At 51.9% G+C, this 24,483-nt stretch overlaps 2 protein-coding genes across 13 annotated transcripts; one reads left to right on the top strand and one right to left on the bottom strand.

Annotated features, from left to right (window-relative positions):
* The first annotated feature begins 1,344 nt into the window (after positions 1 to 1,344).
* Positions 1,345 to 13,443, top strand: ATXN2L (ataxin 2 like). 12 transcript variants are annotated; one of them, XR_011564056.1, is made up of 23 exons: positions 1,349 to 2,183; positions 3,678 to 3,714; positions 3,925 to 3,981; positions 4,071 to 4,142; positions 4,513 to 4,663; positions 5,041 to 5,165; positions 5,992 to 6,083; positions 6,532 to 6,732; positions 7,540 to 7,715; positions 7,877 to 7,987; positions 8,526 to 8,720; positions 8,809 to 8,880; positions 9,115 to 9,185; positions 9,374 to 9,669; positions 9,750 to 9,819; positions 10,311 to 10,457; positions 10,582 to 10,654; positions 10,748 to 10,938; positions 11,285 to 11,414; positions 11,504 to 11,625; positions 11,776 to 11,988; positions 12,134 to 12,686; positions 12,954 to 13,443. XR_011564056.1 is itself a non-coding variant. In XM_070779860.1 (23 exons), the coding sequence occupies exons 1-23, from the start codon at positions 1,882 to 1,884 to the stop codon at positions 12,978 to 12,980; spliced, it is 2,985 nt and encodes a 994-aa protein (XP_070635961.1). In that variant the 5' UTR covers positions 1,349 to 1,881; the 3' UTR covers positions 12,981 to 13,443. The 12 variants fall into 12 exon arrangements, 10 of the variants coding, with proteins under 10 accessions (XP_070635960.1, XP_070635961.1, XP_070635957.1 ...); XR_011564055.1 differs by having other exon boundaries at positions 12,931 to 13,443; XM_070779860.1 differs by having other exon boundaries at positions 12,324 to 12,377.
* A 2,310-nt stretch (positions 13,444 to 15,753) lies between these two features.
* On the bottom strand, positions 15,754 to 19,758 carry TUFM (Tu translation elongation factor, mitochondrial). The gene is made up of 10 exons (XM_019987292.2): positions 19,607 to 19,758; positions 19,309 to 19,503; positions 18,398 to 18,564; positions 18,069 to 18,173; positions 17,819 to 17,983; positions 17,558 to 17,690; positions 17,370 to 17,474; positions 17,094 to 17,245; positions 16,887 to 17,006; positions 15,754 to 16,124 (listed from the first exon to the last, which is right to left on the bottom strand). The coding sequence occupies exons 1-10, from the start codon at positions 19,647 to 19,649 to the stop codon at positions 15,951 to 15,953; spliced, it is 1,359 nt and encodes a 452-aa protein (XP_019842851.1). The 5' UTR covers positions 19,650 to 19,758; the 3' UTR covers positions 15,754 to 15,950.
* Positions 19,759 to 24,483: the final 4,725 nt, after the last annotated feature.

Raw genomic sequence — 24,483 nt, 5'->3', positions numbered from 1 at the left:
GGAGGGAAGAGAGACTGAGATATTGAAAGTTTCACCTGGACTAAGACCTATCACTCCTGCACTGCATTCTCCACCTTGCAAAGAGTAATCCTTTAAAAATGCAAATCTGTCCTCTTCATTTTCTGAAAAAGGCTCCCCACTGGTCTCAGGTTACCTATCTTTTCAGTTTCTATTTTTAAAACTTCCTTCCTCTTATTTTATGCTACAGACATGCTGAAGTTTTTTTACCTTGTCGTGTCCTGTTCCCCTTGCCTAGAAATCCATCACCCAACATTGAAGTAGGTGTCACTCTTACCTACTCTTAGGGGCCTGTGCTTCACCTAATAGATCCCATCTGTCTGAATCCACTGCTAGTTTAAACTCCTTGAGGGTAGGAAGTGGTTTAATTATTAACAGTTATATCCAAGGCACCTAGTCTAATGTCCCAAAGAGTGTAGTTGCTCAGCTGTGTCCGACTTTTTGTGACCCCATGGCTTGCAGCCTGTCAGGCTCCTCTGTCCATGGAATTCTCCAGGCAAGAAGACTGGAGTGGGTTGCCATTCCCTTCTCCAGCGGATCTTCCTGACCCAGGGATCAAACCCGGGTCTCCTGAATTGTTGACAAATTCTTTATTGTCTGAGCCACCAGGGAAGTCCCATGTCCTAAATGCCCAACTAATTTGAATGACTGAAAGCTGTTTTCATTGTAGAGTAGGGTGGAAGATTTTTAACTAGACCCTAGGAACTTTGGTCTTCACCCTCTTTGTTACTACAGTTTAAGATTCATTCTGGGCTTCCCTGGTGGCTCAAATGGTAAAGAATCTGCCTGCAATGTCTCTGGGAGAGACTACCTAGAGAAGGGATAGGCTACTCACTCCAATATTCTTGCAGGGAGAATTCCATGGACAGAGGAGCCTGGTGGGCTACAGTCAGTCCATGGGGTCGCAGAGTCGGACACAACTGAGCGACTGCACTTTGACTTGCCACTTCTACTTTAAGGGTTCATTCTAGGGCATGGAGAAACCATTAGTTTGAAAATCACTGAAATAATTTAGAATTAGGTATAGAGTTATCTCCAAAGATCAGCATGCTCAAACTGATAACATTAATGCCTATCAACCTTTTATGGAAAGCAGATAAAGTCCCCATGAAACCTACCACAAGCCTAAAATAAGTATCCGTTCTTTTGCCGGGACTTTTTTTGTACTCAAGACTCCGCCCATGGGCCTCAAATGGCGGAAGAACTGCACGCTACGTCGTGACTTCTCACACTACTGCGGAGGTATCCCGACGCTACGCCGCCGGCGTAGGCGGGGCGGCCGGCTCTTCCTTCCTCTCTGCTTCTTCGGCTCCACCCCCAGCGTTTCACACGCTCATTGTGAAGCGACAGCGGCAGGCAGTCTTCAAGGCTGCCTGAGACCTAGAGACCTTAAGTCCTTGGCGCACGCAAGCGCCCCGCGCTGCTCTTTCCCCACTCCAAAGGCGAGGGGCGCGAGATTCACCTTTCTTTATTCTTTCTTCTCCCGCCCGCAGCTAACCGCCCCGGTGCGCGCGGACATCTCGGGCCGCGGCTCCCTCCTCCCCGCCCCTCCCCCTTCGGGAGCTCCCGCCCGCGCACTCCTCCCCCTCCCCTTTCCCCGGCGACGCGCACGCGCGCCAAGCCGGCTCGCGCCCTCTCGCTTTCCTCCGGCCCGCGAGACCCCCTCCCCTTCCGCCTCGCGGTGCTTCCTCGCGCCGCGGTCTTCTCTATCCACCCCCGACACCGCGGGGCTTGCCCCCGCCCGCCAACGGCGGGTCCCCAGCTTCCCAGTCCCCTTCGCTTCCCGCGCTCTCCGGCGGGGGCCCAGCCCCGGCCTCCTCTCTCCCTCCCTTCCCCCTAATTCCCCTTCCGGACGCTGCCATCATGTTGAAGCCTCAGCCGCCACAACAGACCTCCCAGCCCCAGCAGCCGCCCCCCACGCAACAGGCCGTGGCCCGTCGCCCTCCCGGGGGCACCAGCCCGCCCAACGGCGGTCTCCCGGGGTCCCTGGCCTCCACCTCGGCTCCCCCAGGACCTCCTGCGGCCGCCTCCCCCTGCCTGGGGCCTGCAGCCGCTGCCGGGAGCGGGCTCCGCCGGGGAGCCGAGGGTATCTTGGCGCCTCAACCGCCGGCACCGCAGCAGCAACATCAGGAGAGGCCAGGGGCAGCGGCCATCGGCAGCGCCAGGTGAGGATGGTGGGTTTCCGGGCGCTAGAGCCGAGGTGGCCGAGACTGTACACCGCGCCAGGCAGACTTCTAGCCTGGCCACCTTTGAGGGGCACCAGGGGGAGTGGGAAAGCCCCGTGAAGCTGGGGGTGGGCCCTCAGGTCCTAACTGGTCGGAGGAAGAGGGTCCCTGGTGGCCACCAGGGTATTCAGGGGCAGTGCTCAGTTCTGCGAGCGTAGTCAGGGCTCGGGAGCTTGGGCCTTAAGGGCAAGCAGGGCGCATCCCGCCGGCGGCGTCGGAACGGGGAGTTGGGGGGGGGTGAAGAGGTGATCGGGGTCCCCGGCTCCATTACCACGAAGGGTCTCGCGGTTCCCGTCTTCAGCCAATGGGGAGTCAGCTGCGGGAAGGGGTCCCTGGCCGTAGCCAATGGAGAGGGGCGCGCGGCTCACAGTTTGGCCAATGGGGAGGGAGGGACTTGGTAGCGAGTTGCTACCTCCCCGTCCCAGTCTGGCCAGTAGGAGGGGAGCAGGGTGGGCGGGGGGACGGAAGGAGGGACTGAGAGGACTGCGGGCTGGGAACCTCCAGCGCGCGCGCTCTTCCCGTACGTGCGCGCGGATGCTGTGTCTTATGACCCGGCCATTCTCCAGCCTCGGGTAACATATAGGGCAGCGGCTGGGAGTGTTCGTGGACGGGTTCGCCTGGTGTTCTTGGATGAGTGGTGCACACCCGACTCGGTTTCTTCTGTTTGTGGGTTTATGGAATTGAGAGTGGAGGTACACGCAGGCGCAGTGGGTTCTGATCGCGGGAGGGAGGGCGATTTTGAAGAGGCCCGTGGGCTTTAGTGCGCAAGCGCAGACCGGGCGAGGCCTCTGGGTGGATAGCTTTTGCGGCTGCGCTGTCCCCCAGCCCTGCCAGCGGCCCCCTGATCGCCCTCTTCAACCGCCGGTTACATCAGCCAGCGAGAAGCAGGGTTACTGGGTGATAGGTGACCCCTCCCAGAGTGGGTAACAGGCTGAATGAGTAAAGAGGTCCAGAAGGGTAGATTGTAGAGGGAGTACCTTCAGTCCTAGTTTGGGGCGTAAGGCTGCGGGAAATGATGGTCTTTCCTGTTTGGGAGGTAATTTACCTGAACCTAGGCAGTTCAAAATTTGCGTTCTCTGAGCTCCCACTGTTACATCTGGCTGGGGTTATTGTCGAAAACCGTAACCGTAACGTTCGTCATTTGGAAGCCTGCAGCCCTGGCCCTCTTGCAGAAACGTTGTGTTGAATTGGCTTTTAAAGCAGTTGACAGACGTTGATGGTTGAGCCTATTTTACTGGTATTTGGAGGAAATGGCTTTTAGTGCTTTTCTTCCTCTGTGAAGTGAGAATCTGAAAATCTGTTGGTTAATGATTTGTAGCCTAAGTCGTCATCGTCACATAGTGTGTGGTCTTGGCATAGAGTCCTTTGAAAGCAATTGAATAAAAGGGCTTGACCGTACTTAAATAACTAGCTTCTTGTTTCCTTCTCTTATAGGGGACAAAGCACAGGAAAGGGACCTCCACAGTCACCGGTGAGTGCCTTTTCTCCCCTAAGGCACGGATACTTAAAAGATACATATATGGGAATAGAGGGCAGACTAGGTGCAGAAATAGATGTGTTCCGAAGGGCAAGGATCCCATATGTTCGAGGTGGTTATGAGTGGAGTGTGGACATTGTGAAGGAGGGTAAGGTGTTGACTGGCTGTTTCTTTATTTTTGTCTCTCTCCTGTGTTACTGACAGGTGTTTGAGGGTGTCTACAACAATTCCAGAATGCTGCATTTCCTTACCGCTGTTGTGGTAAGTGGGCCCCTTGCTGCTAGCTTGAGGGATGTAACGCATGGGTTTGCTAGACGTACTCTTCTGTTTTCTTTCCCCTGCTCTTTCAGGGTTCCACTTGTGATGTAAAGGTGAAGAACGGTACCACCTATGAGGGTATCTTCAAGACGCTGAGCTCAAAGGTTAGTGTACTCAAATTAGCTTTCTTTTTGGAGTTTCATGGGAGAAAGAAGAGAATGAAATAGGTTTATTGAAGATACAAAGTTGAGTGGTTTTGGACAACATGATGGCTAGCCTCGTTTTTGTAGGCCTGTGTCAGAATAGTGCTGCATGCAGTTAAAGATGTGGGTTTGAAATGTGAGGGCTGGGTATTTTGATGTGATGTTTTAAGTTTGGGGCTTTGACTAAATCCCGTGGGTGATGTTATTAAGACAGTGCACTTGAGAATGTGGTGGTGGGGAAAGTTTAAAAAGGGTAAAATTAAAAGTCATATTTTTGTCTTCACGTTTCTTAATACTGACCCTTGGTTGCTGGGAAATGGAACTTTTATAGTTTGAACTGGCAGTGGACGCTGTGCACCGGAAGGTATCGGAGCCAGCGGGTGGCCCTCGTCGGGAAGACATAGTGGACACCATGGTGTTTAAGCCAAGTGATGTCATGCTTGTCCACTTCCGAAATGTCGACTTCAATTATGCTACTAAAGGTATTTATTGGTGCAGGCTGTTGTGTCAGACCTGGTTCTTGAGTAGAAGGCAAAGAATGTGATGTTCTGATTCTCTTCCTTCCTGTTGTTTATCACCTTATTTCTGAGGAGGATGACTGGAAGTTTTTCCTTGAGAACATGTGTTAATGTCTAAGACACAGTGGGGTGAATTCCAGCCTGTGTTGTGGTTCATACTTTCCCTGCTTTGTTTTCAACTCCTTGCTTCTTTTGAACTCTTGGAACAAGTCTTTTTATGCTGCCCTGCACCCCCAAACTCTGACACACAAAAGCTTGCCTTTGCTTCTGTGGTGGGAAGGGTGTTGGAAAGAAGGCTATGAAATACCACCTGACCCCTGATCTTCAATTTACCCTCACAGATAAGTTCACTGACTCGGCCATTGCCATGAACTCGAAGGTGAATGGGGAGCACAAAGAGAAGGTGCTTCAGCGCTGGGAGGGCGGTGATAGCAACAGTGATGACTACGACCTGGAGTCTGACATGGTACAGTCCCTTCTGCAGAGCCCTAGAGCAGGGGAGCTGCTGCCCAAGTGTGGGTGTTAGCCGTGACATCATTCTTGGACCCAAGAATTGCTGGGGTGGGCAGGGGGGAAATCTTTTACTATTGGTTGTTGATGGTGGTCAGAGTCCAATGGAAAGATGTAGAACATACTCAAACAAATACTCATTTTTCTACCGTCAGTAACTGATAACTGTTAAAATTTGCTTCAAATCAGTTTTTTTCCAGCCTGGGGGTAAAAAAAAGATATAGATGAGATTGCATGTTGTATAGGCCCATTTCTCTTCCTCCGAACAACTATCTTGATTTAAAATTTGTCAGTGAATTGTTACTTCACTGTATTAGTTTGTTTAAAATTTGCTTTTCCTACCTATTTTTGGATGTTTCATTTTGGTATATAGATCCTAGTCATTGCTTTTAACTAAATGCATTGAGCTATTTGTATGTATATACTTGGGTGTATGCACAGTATATTGTATTTATCCCTTTTCTTATTGGTGTTTCTGGGCCATCATTTTGGTATTAAAAATAGTATCTCACTGAATTTTTAGAATGTGTATCCTCATGCACTTAGGTCAGAATTTCTCTGGGATATAAATCTGGAAATGGATGTCAGGTCCTAAAGACTTCTATGTCTTGGAAACTGCCAGTTTGTACTGCAGTCAGTAGATGGCCGTCCCATCAGTCCTGTTCCTTTTTTTCCCACTCTTGGTTTGGTCAGATTTTTAATCTTTCAACCTGAGGGAAGAAAAAGATTGGTTATTATTGCTTTCCTTGCTGATCTTTGAAACATTCTCCCTCTTTATCTAGTCTAATGGATGGGACCCCAACGAAATGTTCAAGTTCAATGAGGAGAACTATGGTGTAAAGACCACCTATGACAGCAGTCTCTCTTCTTACACGTGAGTGTCTTTTGGTAGTTCCCATGGTGCAGTTTGAGGTATGGGGTCATCAACAGAAGGGAGGTCTCTAGGTGGACCATAGCTTTTGTACATGTTTTTCTGGATGTCTGGGTTGCCGTCTCCCCACTCCTGATCTGCCTTGTGAGCTCCTCATGCAAAGGTTTTTCTCTTTCTCATAATCTTGATTCCGTGGGTAGAATTAACTGCTTTTTTAGTGCATACTTTTCCTGTAAAATCTTAACAAATTTATATGTGTGTCTCAGTGTCCCTCAGATTCAGAGATGCCTTGCTGCTCTGCCTAGGACCCTGCTACATGCCAGATCAGTGTATGCTGAGGTGTTGAGGGTTTAAACACCGACATGTCTGAGCTAGTGATAGGACTGATAGAAATGTCTTTCTTTTTCTTCCCTCTTGTCCCGTGGCCCTGGGGTGGTGACGGTCCTTACAGGGTGCCCTTAGAGAAGGACAATTCAGAAGAATTCCGTCAGCGGGAGCTGCGTGCTGCCCAGTTGGCCCGAGAGATTGAATCGAGCCCCCAGTACCGCCTGCGGATCGCCATGGAGAATGATGATGGGCGCACGGAGGAGGAGAAGCACAGTGCAGTTCAGCGACAGGGCTCAGGGCGTGAGAGCCCCAGCTTGGCAGCCAGGTGATTGCTGGGGGCGGCTGGTCCTGGTGGGGCTCAGTGTTTGCACCCGGAGTTTGCTGTATACTTTTGTTGAAGCCTCACAATGGCATAGGTTAATATGTAGTTACTCCCAATTTTTTGGTTTAGGTTAGGGCCAAGGGCTTGTTAAATACTCTTGTTGAAGCCTCACAATCATATAGGTTAATACGTAGTTATTCCGAATTTGGGGGTTTAGGACACTGAAGCCTAGAACTATTAATTTGTCTGAAGTAACAAGGCTAAAGATTAGGGATTAAGACAGGTTCCCCACCCCCACCCCCCGCCCAGATTTTTGATCCTTTTTTTTTTTTCCTTTTCCTTTTTTTGCTTTCTGCTGCACTCTGCAATTTGTAGGATTTTAGTGCCCCAACCAGGAACCTAGACCCTCAGCATTGAAAGTCCAGAGTCCTACCCCTAGGGAATTCCCCATTTTTTTTTTTTTTTTTCTGCGTTTCATGCCTACGTGTGTCTTAACTTCTCCTTTCATGAAAATGAAACCGAAGTGTATTGTATCTTAATCCACAGTGTGATACTACCTGTCTTATAGGTCAGGAGGAGGGTAGGATTATGGAGCACTGGCTGCTTTGGTCTGGTCAGGGGTAGCTGCAATGTAGGGTCATAATCCTGGAACCACAGGACAGTTTCTCAAGGGAAATAGTGCAGAAAGCTGAAGTCAGGCATATTTGTGTGTGTGCATTGAGGCAGGAGGTGGACTTTATAAGGAGGGTTTCATTCTTGGGAAATGTGTGTTTTGTGGCTACTTGATGTTATTTGAACTCTCTCCCCCAGGGAGGGAAAGTATATCCCTCTACCCCAGCGAGTTCGGGAAGGTCCCCGGGGAGGCGTTCGCTGCAGTAGTTCTCGGGGCGGCCGGCCTGGCCTTAGCTCTTTGCCGCCTCGTGGCCCTCACCATCTTGACAATAGCAGCCCTGGCCCAGGTTCTGAGGCACGCGGTATCAATGGAGGTGAGTTAGGAAGCCGACTTGATGGTGGCGGGAAAGGGGATGGTGGTAGGTGGCAAGGAAAAGGATTTAGGTGGGTTGGATGGAAGTTGCATTGATAGTCATGTAATAGCAGGAACTCTGCCTCTTTTTTCCCCATCTTTAAAAAAAAAAAAAAAAAATAGGCCCTTCCCGCATGTCCCCTAAGGCCCAGCGACCTCTGAGAGGTGCCAAGACTCTGTCTTCCCCCAGCAGCAGGCCTTCTGGAGAAGCCTCTGTTCCACCTCCTCCTGCAGGTAAGATTCCAGCAGTGTTACATGAAGAAATGGTTAGGGGTGTAAATAGTCAGTTGTTAGAATGCTGGGCTGGGAGAGTTCCAAGATAAAGGTGTTTTGGAGGTTAGGATTTATGCTTTTTAGGAAAGAATTTTTCAGTTTCCCTCAGGGAGAAATTCCAGCATGGCAATCGATGCATTGTGTCTGGCTGGCAGGTGCCTTCTGTTTAAATTAGTTAGCAACTAATTTTAAGGGAGGAGAAATCATAGAAAATGTTTTAATATCTTATGAAATACAGAAAGTTCTGCCAACACAGAACCTGTCTTGCTGTATAGTTCTGGTTGGCTGGAACTGAGTCATGACTGCCCTTTGGAGCATTCCAGTCTTTCATGGTACCCATGAGGCCATTTTATCTGCTTACCTTACCTGCCTTGCACTTCTAAACATTTAGTTTGTAACCTTGTAGATAAACTTTCCTTGGTGTTTCTGGTGAGTCCCTAGTACTCACTGCTCAATGTCCAGCAGTGACCAACACAGATCACTCTCCCTTTTGTTCCAGTGGGCCGGATGTACCCGCCGCGCTCTCCCAAATCAGCTGCCCCCGCCCCAATCTCAGCTTCCTGTCCTGAGCCTCCCATGGGCTCAGCAGTACCAACCTCTTCAGCTTCCATCCCAGTGACATCAGCAGTTGGGGATCCTGGAGTAGGCTCCGTTTCCCCAGCTTCTCCAAAGATCTCACTGGCCCCCACAGATGGTAAGAGCCACCTGGTGGGGGACTGCGGACAGTGGGAAGTGTGCTTCTGGACAGAAGGGCCTTCATGTGTCTGTTCTTTCTTGCTCAGTAAAAGAACTCCCGGCCAAGGAACCTGGAAGGACGCTGGAGTCCCAGGAGTTGTCCCGGATTGCAGCGAAAGGTGAGCATTGTTGTCTTTCCTGCCAGCGTCTCGTGCCCTTTTGATTAGGGAGCATTTCAGTTAGGGAAGTGTTGCGATTCAGAAACAGATGACGGTGGATCAGTCCTTTGATCCTAACTTAAAGGTTCTAACAAGCTCAGCTTTTTCCCTTGGTTTCTTTGTTCTTTGGGTTGCTGTGTAGCCACCTTCAAGAAAAGAAAAGTGTGTTTCCTCCTTTTTTTCTCTTTCTCATAGTCCCTGGCCTTCAGAATGAACAGAAGCGTTTTCAGCTGGAAGAACTGAGAAAGTTTGGGGCCCAGTTTAAGGTGAGTGAAATGTGGGAATGATAAGGATGTTAACACGAAGGAGATGCAGGTTGAGGGGTCGGGGGAGAGGTTTATGGAATAGGCACTGGGTGGCATTTAGAGATTAGAGCATGCAAAGATGAAGGAAGGAAGGTGAGTCTGGGGTTGAGATAGAGTACTCTCTATGTTGTATGTTTCTGTCCTTGTAGCTTCAGCCCAGTAGCTCCCCTGAGACCAGCTTGGATCCTTTTCCTCCACGGATCCTGAAAGAGGAGGCCAAAGGGAAGGAGAAGGAGGTGGATGGTCTTTTGGCTTCAGAGCCCCTGGGGTCTCCTGTTTCCTCGAAGGCCGAATCAGTATCGGACAAGGAGGACAAACCGCCCCTGCCAGCAGCAGGGGGTGCCGAGGGGCCGGAGCAGCCTCCGGCACCTTGCCCAAGCCAAACTGGCAGCCCCCCAGTGGGCCTCATCAAGGGAGATGACAAGGATGAGGGCCCAGTTGCTGAGTGAGTGGGGTGGGGAGCTGGGGCGGGTGTCTGGTGACAAGAGGCAGGCCGTGAGAATTTACTCCATTTTTCTCTCTTAGACAAGTAAAGAAGTCAACATTGAACCCCAATGCCAAGGAGTTCAATCCCACTAAGCCCCTGCTCTCTGTGGTGAGATGGGACAGGGGAATGTGGGCTGGGGTTTCCATGAGGAGTGGGAGCTGGGTGTGGGGGGAGTGAGGAGCAGTTATACAAGTATATTAGGACCACAGCAGTTGTGGAAGCAGGTCTTAGCAGTGGCTGGCCGGGTATCGTGAAGTATCTGACAGATAATTATGGGTTCCTCACTGGGACTTGGCGTTTGGTTCGGGGGGAGTCAGAGTTTGGCAGTTAGGAACATGGGCTTCATTTGGGCCCACTGACTGCGCTTGAACCTCTTGCAAGCTCTGTGATCTTGGATGAACCACTTAACCTCTCTGCCTCAGTTTCCTTGCCTGTAATTTAAGATTGCTCATCTCCTGGGGGTTGATGTGAGGTTTAACCAAGATAAAGTGTAGGAAATGCTTGGTGCACAGCACTCTGGATGCCCTCGACTGGGAGAGGAGGGTGGTATAGAGAAGTCATTAAGGTATCTTGTACATGTCCTCGTTTGCCTCTTACAGAATAAATCCACCAGTACTCCGACTTCTCCTGGGCCCCGGACTCATTCAACTCCCTCCATCCCGGTGCTGACAGCAGGCCAGAGTGGGCTCTATAGCCCCCAGTACATTTCCTACATACCTCAGATCCACATGGGACCAGCTGTTCAGGTAAGAGAAGAGTTGGGTGGGCCCAGGGTAAGAGGTATGACTGAGCTGACTGGGGGACCAAGGCCCGCCTGTCGTGGGCGTTTATGAGCGGGTTGTTCAGCCTCGCCTGTGTTCTGGTCCCCAGGCACCGCAGATGTATCCTTATCCTGTGTCCAACTCAGTGCCTGGACAGCAGGGCAAGTACCGGGGCGCCAAAGGTGAGCAGGGTCAGGAGGGGCCCCACGCGGCGCCGTCCGCTGCCTGCTGGCAGATGGAGCTTGAGCTCTGCACCGTCTTCCCCCCACCCGCAGGCTCCCTGCCCCCCCAGCGCTCGGACCAACACCAGCCAGCCTCCGCCCCTCCCATGATGCAGGCTGCCGCCGCCGCTGCCGGTCCACCTCTGGTGGCCGCCACCCCTTACTCTTCCTACATCCCCTACAACCCACAGCAGTTCCCAGGCCAGCCCGCCATGATGCAGCCCATGGCCCACTATCCCTCGCAGGTGACTGAGGCAGGGAGGAAGGTGGGGTACAGAGTCCTGGCATCTTAGCAAGCCTCCTCCACCTCCCATACTTAGGAGCTGACAGGAGAAGCCAGCAGGAGTTCTGGGTGGTGGGGTCCAACTTGGGCTTCAGTCTTGGCTGTAGTAGGACCCCAGGGAGGCAGTGGATTCTGGGGCCTTTGTTTCTTCCTTCTGTAAAGTATAGCATCTACTTGATAAGGTTATTGTGAATGTGAAGTAAGGTGACCATGATGAGAGCAGAGTAGTACTGTGTCCGGGTTGTCTGGCAGCAGGGTACTCTCCCAGGCCCTCTGCTGGGCCAACCGCTTCTCTCCTCCTCCTCCAGCCGGTGTTTGCCCCCATGCTTCAAAGCAACCCACGCATGCTGACGTCGGGGAGCCATCCCCAGGCCATCGTGTCATCCTCCACCCCTCAGTACCCTTCTGCAGAGCAGCCCACCCCCCAGGCCCTTTATGGTGAGTTCTGTCCTGTCCCCCAACCCGGGCCATGCTGCTCAGCCCCTCCGGGGTGCCTGTCACTGATTGTCTTCCCTTTCCTGCTGTAGCCACCGTTCACCAGTCCTATCCGCACCATGCCACGCAGCTCCATGCCCACCAGCCGCAGCCGGCCACCACGCCTACTGGGAGCCAGCCGCCGTCCCAGCATGCGGCCCCCAGTCCTGTCCAGGTGCCTGCTGTGGGGCATCCACGTGGTGGAGCAGGGATGGGTGGCTGAAAGAGAGGACTAGGACTTGGGGTCATTCCCTAGTGGGGAGAACCTGGGGGTCAGAGGTGGTGCCAGAAGTGGCACTCACTGGTCACTTTGCCCTGATGACAGCACCAGGCGGGGCAGGCCCCACACCTGGGCAGTGGACAGCCGCAGCAGAACCTGTACCACCCAGGGGCCCTGACAGGCACGCCGCCTTCTCTGCCACCGGGACCTTCTGCCCAGTCCCCTCAGAGCAGCTTCCCCCAACCAGCCGCTGTATATGCCATCCATGCCCACCAGCAGCTGCCCCACGGCTTCACCAACATGGCCCATGTTACCCAGGTAAGAGCCCATGCCACCTGCCCTGAGCCGTGGGGTGCCCCTCCCGGAATCAGCGGTGCGCCTGTTCCCTCTGTGCCGCTGCCTGGGGTTCTCTGACCTTGTGAAGCTGCCATGGTGCTCGCAGCCCCTTTTCTGTTCTCCACAGGCCCATGTCCAAACTGGAATCACAGCAGCCCCGCCCCCTCACCCTGGGGCTCCCCACCCGCCCCAGGTGATGCTGCTGCACCCACCCCAGAGCCATGGGGGCCCCCCCCAAGGCGCGGTGCCCCAGAGTGGGGTGCCTGCACTCTCAGCTTCCACACCCTCACCCTATCCCTACATCGGACACCCCCAAGGTGAGCAGCCTGGCCAGGCGCCTGGATTTCCAGGAGGAGCCGATGACAGGATTCGTGAGTTCTCGTTAGCTGGGGGTATTTGGCATGGAAGAGCTGATGGGCTGCAGGTGGGGCAGGATGCACGGGTTCTGGGCGGGGAGTGAGGGGTCTTGGAGGCAGGGCTGTCCCACAGGGCGCCTGCCGACCTGCACCTGTCTGTGAAGTATGTAGGGTGGGCAGAAGCCACAGTCGCCGCCGCCAGGGGCTTGCTCCTGGCTCTGTCCTTTGCTTCCCTCCGTCCTCGCTCAGTTGTGATCCAGCAGCCCCCCTCCCCACTGCCTCCCCAGCTCTCAGTGACCCCGACTGTCTCCTGACTTAGCCGAGGTAAGGTCAGCGCAGTAGACAGGGCCAGGCTGGGGTGTGGGGGGCTGAGCTGGGCACGTGAGGAAGGGCTCTGGCTCACGGGGAAACGGCGATTGATCTGTGCTTCTGACAGCCCCATGAGACACCTCGAGGCGGCCGCTCCTACCAACACTCCCCCCCACACCCCACACTGGACGGCATTGGATGAAGGGACAGCTGCTTGGGTTCTAATGCTCCTGCTCTCTTCTCTTTCCCCTCCAACCAGTTCAATCTCATCCCTCCCAGCAGCTCCCCTTCCACCCCCCGGGGAACTGAAGATTGTCCTGGCCGCGACCTGAGACCTCCATGAGTGGAGGGAAGAGTGATCTATGTCTCTTCCCCCAGCAGCTCGGACCAGTCCCAGCCCCCCACCCCCTTTCCCCGCCCCGGGGGAGCTGGGGAATTCCTGCCAAGCACCTTGAATGGGAAGGGCCTCAAAGTGGGCAGGGCCAGGGTCCAGCGGGGGTGGGGGGGGTTCCTGCTCTGCCCCTGCCCATCCCCACCCCATCTTGCCCTCCCGTCCTCATCTATCCCCCGCTCCCCGCTGGAGATGGAAGATCTTTTATTTTCTATTATTTATAACCTTGGGCCCCCTGTTCTTTCTTCCCCATTAACTTGAGTCACCTGCGTAAGAGAAACAGACACGCCCCGCAAGGATGGTTGGACAAGGACTTTTACTTTTTATTACATAAAAATATTTAAAAAAATTAAAAAAAAATAAAATTTTAAACTAACTTAACCAGCCTGTAGTTTTCTGTTTGAATAGGAAGACGGTAGCGGTTGGTTTTACGAGATTTCTAAGGTGGGGGCACTGTAGGTGCCCGCCCAGAGTATCTAGAGATGCCCTTTCTGGCTCTGCCGTGCAGGCCCACCATTGTCTCAAAGGCTGTTTTCTCACCTCAAAACTGGCCTCATCGTGAGGTGTGACTTGAGGTTTTCATTTCTAAGGAAAGTACTTTGTGAATTACATCTCTTTGCACTAAAAAGTACAGTTGTGTTTTGGGCCACCTGAAATAAGGGCGGAGTGGTGCACAGCTGAGAGGTCCTGGTTGTGGGTGAGCTATAGGATGAAGCTGCTGGTGAAAGTGGCGGAGGGCTGGGTTGAGCCAGGCTGAGGGAAGCAGGGGCTGGATTAGATAGACGGGGGCCAGGTATGGGATGGAGAAAGAATAGGCTCCAGGAGGCGTTGGGAATTCTTTACTAATAGGACCTGGTATTCGTTTCTTATCTGTAAAGTGCATATTTTACCAGTAGAGGATAGAGAATGGGACTGATCTGTAGCCTCTAATTGGCTGTTAAAAAGGGCCGGGTTTGGGACTTCCCTGGTGGTCCAGTGGCTAAGACTGTGTTCCCAATGCAGGAGGCCCCGGGTTTGATCCCTGGTCAGGGAACTAGATCCCACATGCTGCAACTAAGACTCGGTGCAGCCAGATGTTTTTTAAAGACGCAGATGTGCGGTCCCAAGTGACAGCTCTCCAACTGGGGTTGGGAGGCCTTGATGGAAGTAGCAGCAGGAAAGTTTTCCGGTGGGCTCCAGATGTTTGCAGTGCAGATGGAGACCTGGTTTCTGTAGTGCTGGAGACGTACGTAATTGCAGCTGTTCCTGGGTAGCCCTCTTAATAATTTATTCCTAAGACCAGAAATCTGATGAGCTATAAGGAACTTAGCCTCCACCCTGACTGAATCTGCCTGAAAACTCTCAGCTTCTCATTGCACGCTGAAGTAAAACAAGTACGTTTTCCTGGTGGACAGCACTTTTCATGAAATTGCTTTATCTGAAGTTTGCCTCGTTCTGGGCCTAAGAGCGTCCATTCTCTTGAGCTGTTTGTGAGTAGGTTGCCTGTCCTGAGTATATTCATTTGTCAGGATACAAGTTTGAAAGGGTGCCATTAATCCCTGTTGAATGCCACCTGTGTTACTGGGGGTCATCCCAAAATCTCAGCATTTTACCCCATGTGATTTGATAAACCTTGTTAATTTTAAATCTCAGTAATTAACATTAAAAATGAAACTTTCATTCTATAATGTCTCACTCCTGTTTGGACTTAGTGATAACCCATCAAGCCTACAAATTATTTACCAAGTATAATATTCTATGTGCTGGGTCTAGAGGCAGGATAGAACACCCAGTATCAAGTTTAAATAAGGGTAGGTAGACATGAATAGGTTGGTGCCTACTCAAAGAGACCAGGCACCTGACCTGGGCCCAAGCTATAACCGTTTGACCAGTATCTCCAGGAATATCCAACATTTAGCCTGTTTTATGTAGCGTTTTGCTAAGCAATCGAAATTAAGGGATGCTCCTTGGAAGAAAGGAGCATCTAGGACAAACCTAGACAGCATATTAAAAGACTTCACAGGTCTGTCTAAAAGCTGTGGTTTTTCCAGTGGTCATGTATGGATGTGAGAGTTGGACCACAAAGAAAGCTGAGCACCAAAGAACTGATGCTTCTGAACTGTGGTGTTGGAGAAGACTCTTGAGTCCCTTGGACAGCAAGATCAAACCAGTCAATCCTCAAGGACATCAGTCCTAAATATTCATTGGAAGGACTGATGGTGAAGCTGAAGCTCCAATATTTTGGCCACCTGATGGGAAGGGCTGACAAACTGGAAAAGACCCTGATGCTGTGAAAGACTGAAGGCAGGAGGAGAAGGGGACGACAGGATGAGAAGGTTGGATGGCATCACCAACTCGATGGACATGAATTTGAGCAAGCTCTGGGAGCTGGTGATGGACAGGGAAGCCTGGTGTACTGCAGTCCACGGGGTCGCAGTCAGATACCACTGAGCAACTGAACTGAACTGAAGCAATCATACAAAGCTCACTAGGGTAGCTTTCAGTCCTTTAGTTTCTCTACCTTCCTCACGTTGCCACAGCAGTGCTTTAAGAGCTCTTCCACCATGTACCAGAGATGAACTCTTGAGGCCAGAGAAGTACTCTCAATTCCAATGGCTCAGGGATCACTCCCAAGCTCATGTATCCTGGGCTTCAGCTCCATTTCTATATCCCCCACCCTCCCAGAGTACAGATGACACAAGACACACAGGCTGTCTTTCTATTCACAGAACGGTTTATTGACCTACCTCACCTGGCTGGCCACACGGCCCTTGGGCCAGGGGAAGTATCAGTCTAGTTGCAATTCGGCTGGGCCACAGCCTCTGCCCTGCAAAGAGGGCCGCAGAGGCAGGAGAGAACGCTGGCCAGTGCAGCCCTGAGCACAAGAGAGCCCCAGCAGAGGTCCAGACTCAACTCCACTTGATGTTCTTGTCCTCCTCGGTCATGGCCGGCGTGTCAGTGACGAGGCCGGTGCCGATGGTCCGGTTGCCATCCCGCAGGGTGAAACGCTGGCCTTTCTCTAAGATCATTGGCTGCCGCAAGATGAGAGTGAGCTTCAGGTCCTCCCCGGGCATGGCCAGCTCCTGAAAGGCAGAGACAGACCATGCGTGTTTCAGGGCATCTTCACTTCCTGTTGGTTACCAAGGTTAAAGGTTATGGGAAAATGCAGCAGGGTGATTCCTTCTGGGGAAACTTCTGTCCCAGCTGTTAGGCATATGCAAAGGCAGAAAAGGACTGATGGGACTTCCTTGGTGGTCCAGTGGTTAGGAATCTGCCTGTCAATGTAGGGGACATGGATTCAATCCCTGATCTGGGAAACAAGATCCCACATGCCGCAGAGCAACTAAGCCCCTGTGCCACAACTACTAAAGCCCACGTGCCCTAGAGCCTGTGCTCTGCAACAGGAGAAGCCACCGAAATGAGAAGCCCATGCACTGCAACTAGAGAGGGGCCCCCACTCTCCCAACAGGAAAGCCTGTGCAGTGCAACGAAGACCAGGGCAGCCAATAAACAAACTATAAAGATAAAAATTTAAAAGGACTAGCAATTAGTGTCTCTAAAGTTTTTCTTGAGAAAAAAAAACGTTTATAAAATTTTGGGTTATGCAGGTCTTGGGCTCAAGACTGCTTTTGAGCCTTTACGTAAAATACAGTGGGACTCTCTACTATACGAACTCTGCTGGGGAATCTGTGGGTCAGGGCTAACACAGCTAAGAAACCCTGGGTGAGGATTCGTTCCGCCTGAATCCACTGATCTGACCCTTCCATCACCAGCTCTCCCCTTGCATCATCAGCCAGGCTTTCTTTACCAGGGAAAAGTCACCCTCGCTGCCATATACATCATACCTTCCCTGGAGGCAAGATGATCCGACAGGCCATGTCCCAAGTCAGGGAGAACATGACAGGCATGAAGTGGGATACAAAAGGCTTGTGGCGGCCACCCTCTTCCTTGGTGAGGATGTACACCTGTGAGAGGGAGCATGGGTGGAGCCGGGCCTGGCTGGAAGCACCGGCCCTCCACAGCGCCTGCCCACCATCACCTGGAGCCCTCACCTGTGCCTCCACCTTCTGGTGAGGCTGGATGGAACCTGGCTTGGCCATGACCAGGCCACGTCTCAGGTCCTCCCGCTTCAAGCCTCGGACCAGGGCCCCAAGGTTGTCGCCCGCCTCTGCCCTATCCAGGCTCTTGTGGAACATCTCAATGCCTAAGAGAGAGGAGACACGCGGGAGAAGGGTGTGGGGGCAGAGGGAAGGTACGGGGGCCGGGGGAGGGTCTGCGGGGGGAGATGTCATCCTGGAGGCTCTGGGTCCCAAGGCCGCCTCCTGTACCTGTCACCACAGTGCGAATATTCTTGCTGTGTCCCAGGAATTCACACTCGTCTCCTTTCTTCAAAATGCCACGTTCGAGCGTGCCTGTCACCACTGTGCCCCGGCCTGGGACGGAACAGGACAGGGCATCAGGGACACCGGATGAAGCAGCAGAGAGGGGAAGGGAATGCGGTGAGCCAGGTCCTCACCGGGGATCGAGTACACTGACTCCACGGGCAGCAGAAAAGGCTTCTCCAGGTCCCGGGTGGGCACCGGGATGTATGTGTCCACAGCATCCAGTAGCTTCTGCACAGACTTCAGGCCTAGCTCAGGGTCACGTTGCTATGAGCGGGAGGTGACAAGACTCTGAAACTTCCATTCTGTTCCTGTTACTTGCCCAGAGCCAGGCCCCGCAGAGCAGAGCTCTTGGTGCCCATCCAGCCCCATCCCCAGCCTGACCCCGCCTTCACCTCAAGGGCACAGAGGGCAGAACCGACAATGATCGGAGTCTCCTCCCCTTTGTAGCCAAACTCAGTCAGCAGTTCCCTGATCTCCAGCTCCACCAGCTCCACCATCTCAGAGTCCTGCACGGCGTCCGCCTTGTTCACATACACCACCACATGCTCGACGCCAATCTGCAGGTAAGAAAGACACACAGATGGTGTCCTGAATGGCCCACCACCCCACCCTCCTTCCACCCTTTCCCAGGCTCTTGAGTACCTGTCTGGCTAGCAGTAAGTGTTCTCGGGTCTGGGGCATGGGGCCATCATTGGCTGCCACCACCAGGATGCAGCCGTCGAGGGGGGCAGTGCCTGTGATCATATTCTGGGGAGAGAGAGGAGAGGAAGTAGTGCGATTCGACACCTCCCCCGCTCCCCAGCCACCTAGCTAAGCACAGACACTTCTTTACCACCTGGTATGACTGGTCAGGCCCACAGATCCAGGATTTCCAACCCATACATCTCAAATATCTTAACCTCCTCCCCACAATCCTAACATTTTTCCTGAGGGGGGCAGTTCCCAAGCCCTGTCCCCAGTGGCTCTCTCACCTTAACGTAATCTGCATGACCCGGGCAGTCAGTGTGGGCATAGTGGCGGGCGGCTGTGCTATACTCCACATGAGCCGCATTGATTGTGATACCTCGGGCTCGCTCCTCTGGGGCGTTGTCAATCTCTTCGTACTTCTTAAACTTGGCCCCACCTCCCTCCGCTAAAACTAAGGGAAAGAAGGGAACACACTTTTCAGTAAGGCCCTTTCCACTTTAGAAAAGGACTGTCTAGGAGAAGCAACCTTCCAAGATACCCTCCCTCAACTCCTGGGGCTAGTTACTTCAGGTCAGAAAAAAAGGTTATAGAGCCTCAAGGGCTAGCCCTGTGACTTCTCTAGGCTAACAGTTCTGCTTACAGGGCACCTTCCCAGGGCTGGAGGGAGGCCACTGCGGGGGGTCCCCCAACTTATGCATCAAAAACTTCGTGTTCATGGGAAATGTCTTCTGCATCCTGCAGTGTACTGTCCGCCCAATTTCTGGCGCCTTGTGCCCTGCTAAGTCACTTCAGTCGTGTCCAACTCTGTAGGACCCTATGGACTGTAGCCTGCTAAAACTAAGGGAATTCCCGGAAAGGAACACACTTTTCAGCAAGGCCCTTTCCACTTTAGAAAAGGACAGTCTATGGACAGGCTCCTCTGTCCATAGGATTCTCCAGGCAAGAATACTGGAGTAGATTGCCATTCCTTTCTCCAGGGGATCTCCTCGACCCCAGGGATCGAACCGGCGTCTCTTACGCATAACCTGTATCGGCAAGCGGGTTCTTTATTACTAGCGCCACCTGGGAAGCCACCTGGCGCCTTGGGGCCGCACTAAACATCTAGGCAGGTGCTCCGCGGGCCCCGCCCCCCTGGCTCCAAGTCCCACCTGCAGAGCAGGCGCTGCTGGAAGCCCCCCACCACACCCCCACTTACTTTTCGTGATGGCCGCGGTCAGGGTGGTCTTGCCATGGTCTACATGGCCGATGGTACCCACGTTCACATGGGGCTTGTCACGCACATAGGTCTTCTTGGCCTCCACAGCCAGGCCACGGCACAAGACGGGCAGTGCCTGAGCCTTCAGCGGCCGCAAAAGACCCTGCAATAGTGGTGCCGGGCCGGCGCCGAGACCTGCCGGGGCAGATGCCTGGAGTCACCGCGCGGGTCTGAGCCCGGCAGCTCCCGACGACCCCCACGTGAACCCGGGCTGCCATGGCCCTCCCCGCCCCCTCACCGCTGAAAAGGGGCGTCGCGCGCAGCAGGGTAGCGGCCGCCATTGTGGTCGTACTGGCGCCGTAGAGTGTACCGAGCACTGGCGCTGGCGCGTGCAGCAGGAAAAGGGCAATTGAGAATGGAAGTCGCTTCCGGCGGAAGTTAGGGCCGAGAGGGCACGTCTGGGCCCCTCTAGCCTCCAATCTCTATGGCCCTATCAACTTCCGGGCGCGCGACCTAACTCGTCCAGGAAAGTGCTGATGGTGTAAGGGTGGGGAAGCTTTCCAAGGCGCCCTCCGACCTCGCGGGCTCAGGAGCCACGCAGTTCTCTCTGGTGGCGCCGGGCGGCGATGTGGAGCATCTCATAGCGCGCCTACGCCCGGGAGGCTCATGGGCGTTGTAGTTCCCAGGGCCGTAATCTGTGCTGGCACGTATCGTGGGAGGGCGAGGCCAGGTCCGGAGGGACGGTCCAGGCCTTCTTGAAGCAGAGGCAGCGGCCCCGGCGTGGGTGACTCCAGAACGTCTTGGCCCCGAACCACTTGGAGTCCAGTCCGACCCGCCGCGCGGGTCTGACGACAGATCTGGCGGCCTTGTGTCGCAGCTGGAGGTAGGACCAGCCGCTGCGGCCAGGCTGAGGGAAGACTCCCGGGAACCTGTTGGGCGTGGGTCTCTAGTGTGACCCACCTCTCTCCTAAGCCTTTGTTTTCTTATCTGTAAAGTGGGAATAGTATCTATTTCACAGGAAGATCGTGACATCTAGCTCTGAGAGGAAATGAGCTGGGCAAGAGACAGAAAAGCCCACAGTCTTTGAGACACCCCCACACCCCGGCTCACAGCCTGCGGGGACAGAGTTTCTTGCCCACCCCTGTCGCCCCTCAGCAGGCCAGAGAGTAGTTCTCTCGACCGTCGGTCAACCCACCTAGTTTTACAGATGACCAGGTGAGCGACCAACTTCTTGTGCCTTTAAGGGCAGCCTGAGTCTGTCTTGTTCCCGCTGTGTCTCTGGCACCTACCACAGGGCGGGGCACTCAGTGAGTGCTCAATTAATGTCTGTTGACTGAATGAATGAGTGCAAGGATAGTAAATGACCTTTAACTTTCTCATCCATCATCTCATCACCGTGGGATGATAATAGCAGCTGCTTAACCTTGATTAATGTTTCCGAAACTCATCAGCTCCTAAGACTCAGTTGATGGTGTCTGTTTCAAATAGATTCCTTAATTCCTCCCTTGGAGATTATGATTCAGTAGTGTCTGGGTACAGACAAGAAAACCATATTTATTTTTAACACTCTTCTTAAACTCAGAGGAGTTTGGGGGACTCAGAATTAGAGCTTTTCATGGTTCAGGCGTTGTGCTTCATATTGCGTCACATTCAGTATCACATTCAATGTTATCCTGTGTGATAGGACCCCATTTTATTAGTGAGAAAACTGAGCATCAAGGTAATTAAGGAACCCAACACAGCTAAACTCCGAAAAAGTGTGCACTTAGCTACTTCACCATACTATAATTTAACTGTCATTTTACAATGAGAAACTTCCTAAGACTTCCGTCTTCCTGGCCCTCTAAACCCATCAGCTTTGATGAGGAAGTGCTTGTACAATATGAAAGGGTTCTCCTTGTCCCCAACCTGAACCTCAGTCATTCCACTTCTAGAAATTTATCCTAGGACACTCTCAGCCACTACCAGGATATGAAATATTGGGGGCTGGTACTTAAATTAATGCTTTCCTTTTTTAGTGGTGCTATATTTATTTTAATGTGTATTAGTTTGAAAGAAAGGCTGGCATTGTAAATGTTTAAAAAAATGTTGAATCAATTAAAAGAAACACTTGGTAGATAAAATGGGTGATATGAATATATGGCAAATCTGGGGAGAGGTGTATATGAATGACTGAAATTTGCAAAACACAGTGCTCAGAAGAGTCCAGAGGGAGAGAGTTTTTGTAGAGCTGTTGACTGTTGCACCCTATGTCACAGGAGTCTTGATTTGCAGATAACAGAATTTACATGGGCTGGTTGGAAAATTGTGTCAAGGTGGTAGGCGGCCTACAGAATTGTGGGGTGGGCTGGAGAAACAGATCCTAAGCCACAGGTCTGATCTGACCTGCTAAGAAAGCCGCTTCTACCGCCACTGCCACCAGACACTAAATGCCAGGACTTGGACTTGTCTGCAACAGCTGCTGCTCATGGTCCTGCAACCACTTCCACATCAAGAGAGTGACCTTTGGGACTTCCTGGTGGTCCAGTGGTTAAGAATCTGACTTCCAGTGCAGGGGACTTGAGTTCAAGTCCAGATGGGGAACTAAGATCCTACAAGCTGCAGGGCAACTGGGCCATGTGCCACAACTACTGAGCTGGTGGAGTGCTCTGGAGTCTGTAAGCTACAACAAGGATCCCGCCTGGCACAACTAAGACCTGACACAGCCATAAATGAATAAACATTTTAAAAAGAAGGAGACACCGAGGAGACAGACCACCTTCTGACTCTGGGAGTTGTTGCATCAGGATGGGAAGCCTGGAACTATCATGCCCATCATGCTCCCATCCATGGTGAAGCCAAAAATCCAGAAGTGGGCAAAGCAAAGAGGATCTTAGAAGCCTGGACTCTACATGGTGTGAGATGACAAGTATCTTTATTGTTTAAGGCAGATAGTGTTAAGAGTTGTCTGTTACTTGAAGCCAAATACACCCTAACAGTTAAGTCTGCCTTACAGCACTTGGACGTATTTCTTGGTGTCACTTGTCTGAGACTAAGTGACTTGAGTAGGGTGAGGACTGGGCTTCCTTTATGTCCATATACTGTGTGCCTGGCCACAGCAGGCCTCTGTGCGTATTTGCACTTGAACTGTTCACGAGCCTTCCAAATCGAAGGGTGCTACCACTGTGATGCTATGAACCTAACATACCCCAAACAGGACACTTTGTTTCTCCCCTACTCTCCTTACATATCTGAATAAATGGCACCACCTTTGTCCTTTCCCCCACCCCTACATCTGTCCATTACCCAGTCCCACTGGTTCTCTCTCCAAAATAAATCTCAGTGTGACCGCTTCTCTCTCCCCTGTCAACACTGGGGTTCAAACTGGGATCATCTCTCGCCTAAGTTACCTCATGATGTCTCCAGTGGGTCCTCCAGCTTCTGTCCTTATTCTCGATATCTGTCAAATCCATCTTCCACACGACCAGATCAGTCTTTAAAATGTGAATCAGAAATGAATCCTCCCTCAATGACTCCTTAGTACACGTGGAATAAAATCCAAACTCCTACTTTAAATGGGTGAATTGTATGGCAGGTAAATATATTTCAGTAAACATATATTTTTTTGGTCAGTAAACGTAAGAAAAAAAAGTCCGACATCCTCCCTACGGCCTGTGATCTGGCATGGGCATGATCTAGCCCCTGTCCACCCCTCTGATCGCCATCTGGTACTTTCCTCTCACTCTCTCCAGCCACACTGGGCATCCTTCTGTTCCACAAACACCCCACGATTGCTTTTACCTCAGGGTCTTTGCAAATGTGCTTTCGTCTTCCTGGAATGTTCTTCCCCGGAGCTTTCCCCATGGCTTGTTCCTTCTCATCTTCCAACCTCACATGTCACCTCTTCTGACACCCTCTTACCAACGGTCCTCTTATTTTCTTCATAGCACCTAAGTATCCAAAATTATCTTAGTAGTTGGCTTGTTTGTTGGGTTTTGTTTTTTGTTATTTTTTTCTCTCTCACCAGCTCATGATACTAATAACTTATTTTTTATTTTAGGAATAGTTTCTAACAATTAGGTCAAGAAACATTTGTTGAAGGAAGAATTTGTTGAATCATTTCAGTTGATCATTCAGTGACGCATTGTGTTGGGCTTAAGTTTCTCAGTGTTTTCAGTGGAAAGCAAATTTTGTATTCACATTCACTTAAAAAATACAAGTGAATCACTATAACTTCTGAGGCCTTTGCTTTATAAAATGGGGGTGAGTGAAGAGGCTAAAATTTATGATCTGTAAGGATTTTTTGTAGCTGTTTAACTTCTACAAGGAGGTGGGTCTGCTGTAATTGAAATGGGTTCTGGGCTGACCTATAACTTAGTAGCAAATTGGGGACTAGGACTTAAAGCCTTGTCCTTGATACCACTCAGCAGACTTATTGGAAACTCAGGGGCATCTTTCACTCTTTTCAGGGGCTCACAAGTTACAGACACTTCTGTCACTCAGGATATTCCAGCCAGCCTGGCAGTGTTTCCTCAGAAATCCCTCTGGACATTCTCCTTGGAATTCTGCCTTGGCCGGGTCAGCATCACCCCCCTCCTGGACCACTGCACCCATCTCCTCTCTGTGTCCAGTCTCAACGCTCCCATACTGGCCCTGATTATCCTTCCAAACACAGAACTCCGATCACACTCATGTCACTCAGATGTGAGTGGAGACATTCCAGTTGGAAACACTCTGTGAAGCTCACACAAAAGCTGCTAAATAAAAGGCACTTGAGAGGCTGCCTCAGTGCCTTGGCCTTGCGTAGCTTCTTAGAGGGGGCTACACTTTGGAGCCTGAAACCAGAGGAGGAAGACTGGCAGAAGCAGGGGAATGGCGTGTGTAATACCTACGTGTAATATTACGTAGAGACAAGCCTACATGAAGGTGGAGTGTGTTAGCTGTCAGATGTTCTGACTGAGCAAAGCATGATTTGTTTGGAGGGGCAGGAAGTTCTGGCCAAAACACCAAGGCTGAATTTGACGTCTCCATCTCATGGGGTGGGGGAGGGTCCAGATGACCTCCAGAAGCAACCAGTAAGCAGCCACTTTCCCCTCAGGGAGAGACTCTGGTTTTCCTTTGAAGAACCACCCTCTGCTGTGCTCAGCCCATCCCTACCTCAGGTGATTGATCGGTCCATGATCCAGTGTTTACCAA

This window comes from Bos indicus, chromosome 25 (genome assembly GCF_029378745.1).
Source record: "Bos indicus isolate NIAB-ARS_2022 breed Sahiwal x Tharparkar chromosome 25, NIAB-ARS_B.indTharparkar_mat_pri_1.0, whole genome shotgun sequence".
Taxonomy (NCBI): domain Eukaryota; kingdom Metazoa; phylum Chordata; class Mammalia; order Artiodactyla; family Bovidae; genus Bos; species Bos indicus.
Note: the sequence above shows the minus strand (reverse complement) of the source record. Positions and strands in the feature narration are given on the sequence as shown.

Coding starts and splice junctions, on each gene's coding strand:
- ATXN2L (XM_019987853.2), top strand. CDS start 1,882: ATGTTGAAGCCTCAGCCGCCACAACAGACCTCCCAGCCCCAGCAGCCG. Junction 3,982..4,070: donor ATTTCCTTACCGCTGTTGTG/GTAAGTGGGCCC, acceptor CTGCTCTTTCAG/GGTTCCACTTGTGATGTAAA. Junction 10,458..10,581: donor ACATGGGACCAGCTGTTCAG/GTAAGAGAAGAG, acceptor TCTGGTCCCCAG/GCACCGCAGATGTATCCTTA.
- TUFM (XM_019987292.2), bottom strand. CDS start 19,649: ATGGCGGCCGCTACCCTGCTGCGCGCGACGCCCCTTTTCAGCG. Junction 19,504..19,606: donor CGCGACGCCCCTTTTCAGCG/GTGAGGGGGCGG, acceptor CTGCCCCGGCAG/GTCTCGGCGCCGGCCCGGCA. Junction 17,007..17,093: donor ACCAGAAGGTGGAGGCACAG/GTGAGGGCTCCA, acceptor TCCCTCTCACAG/GTGTACATCCTCACCAAGGA.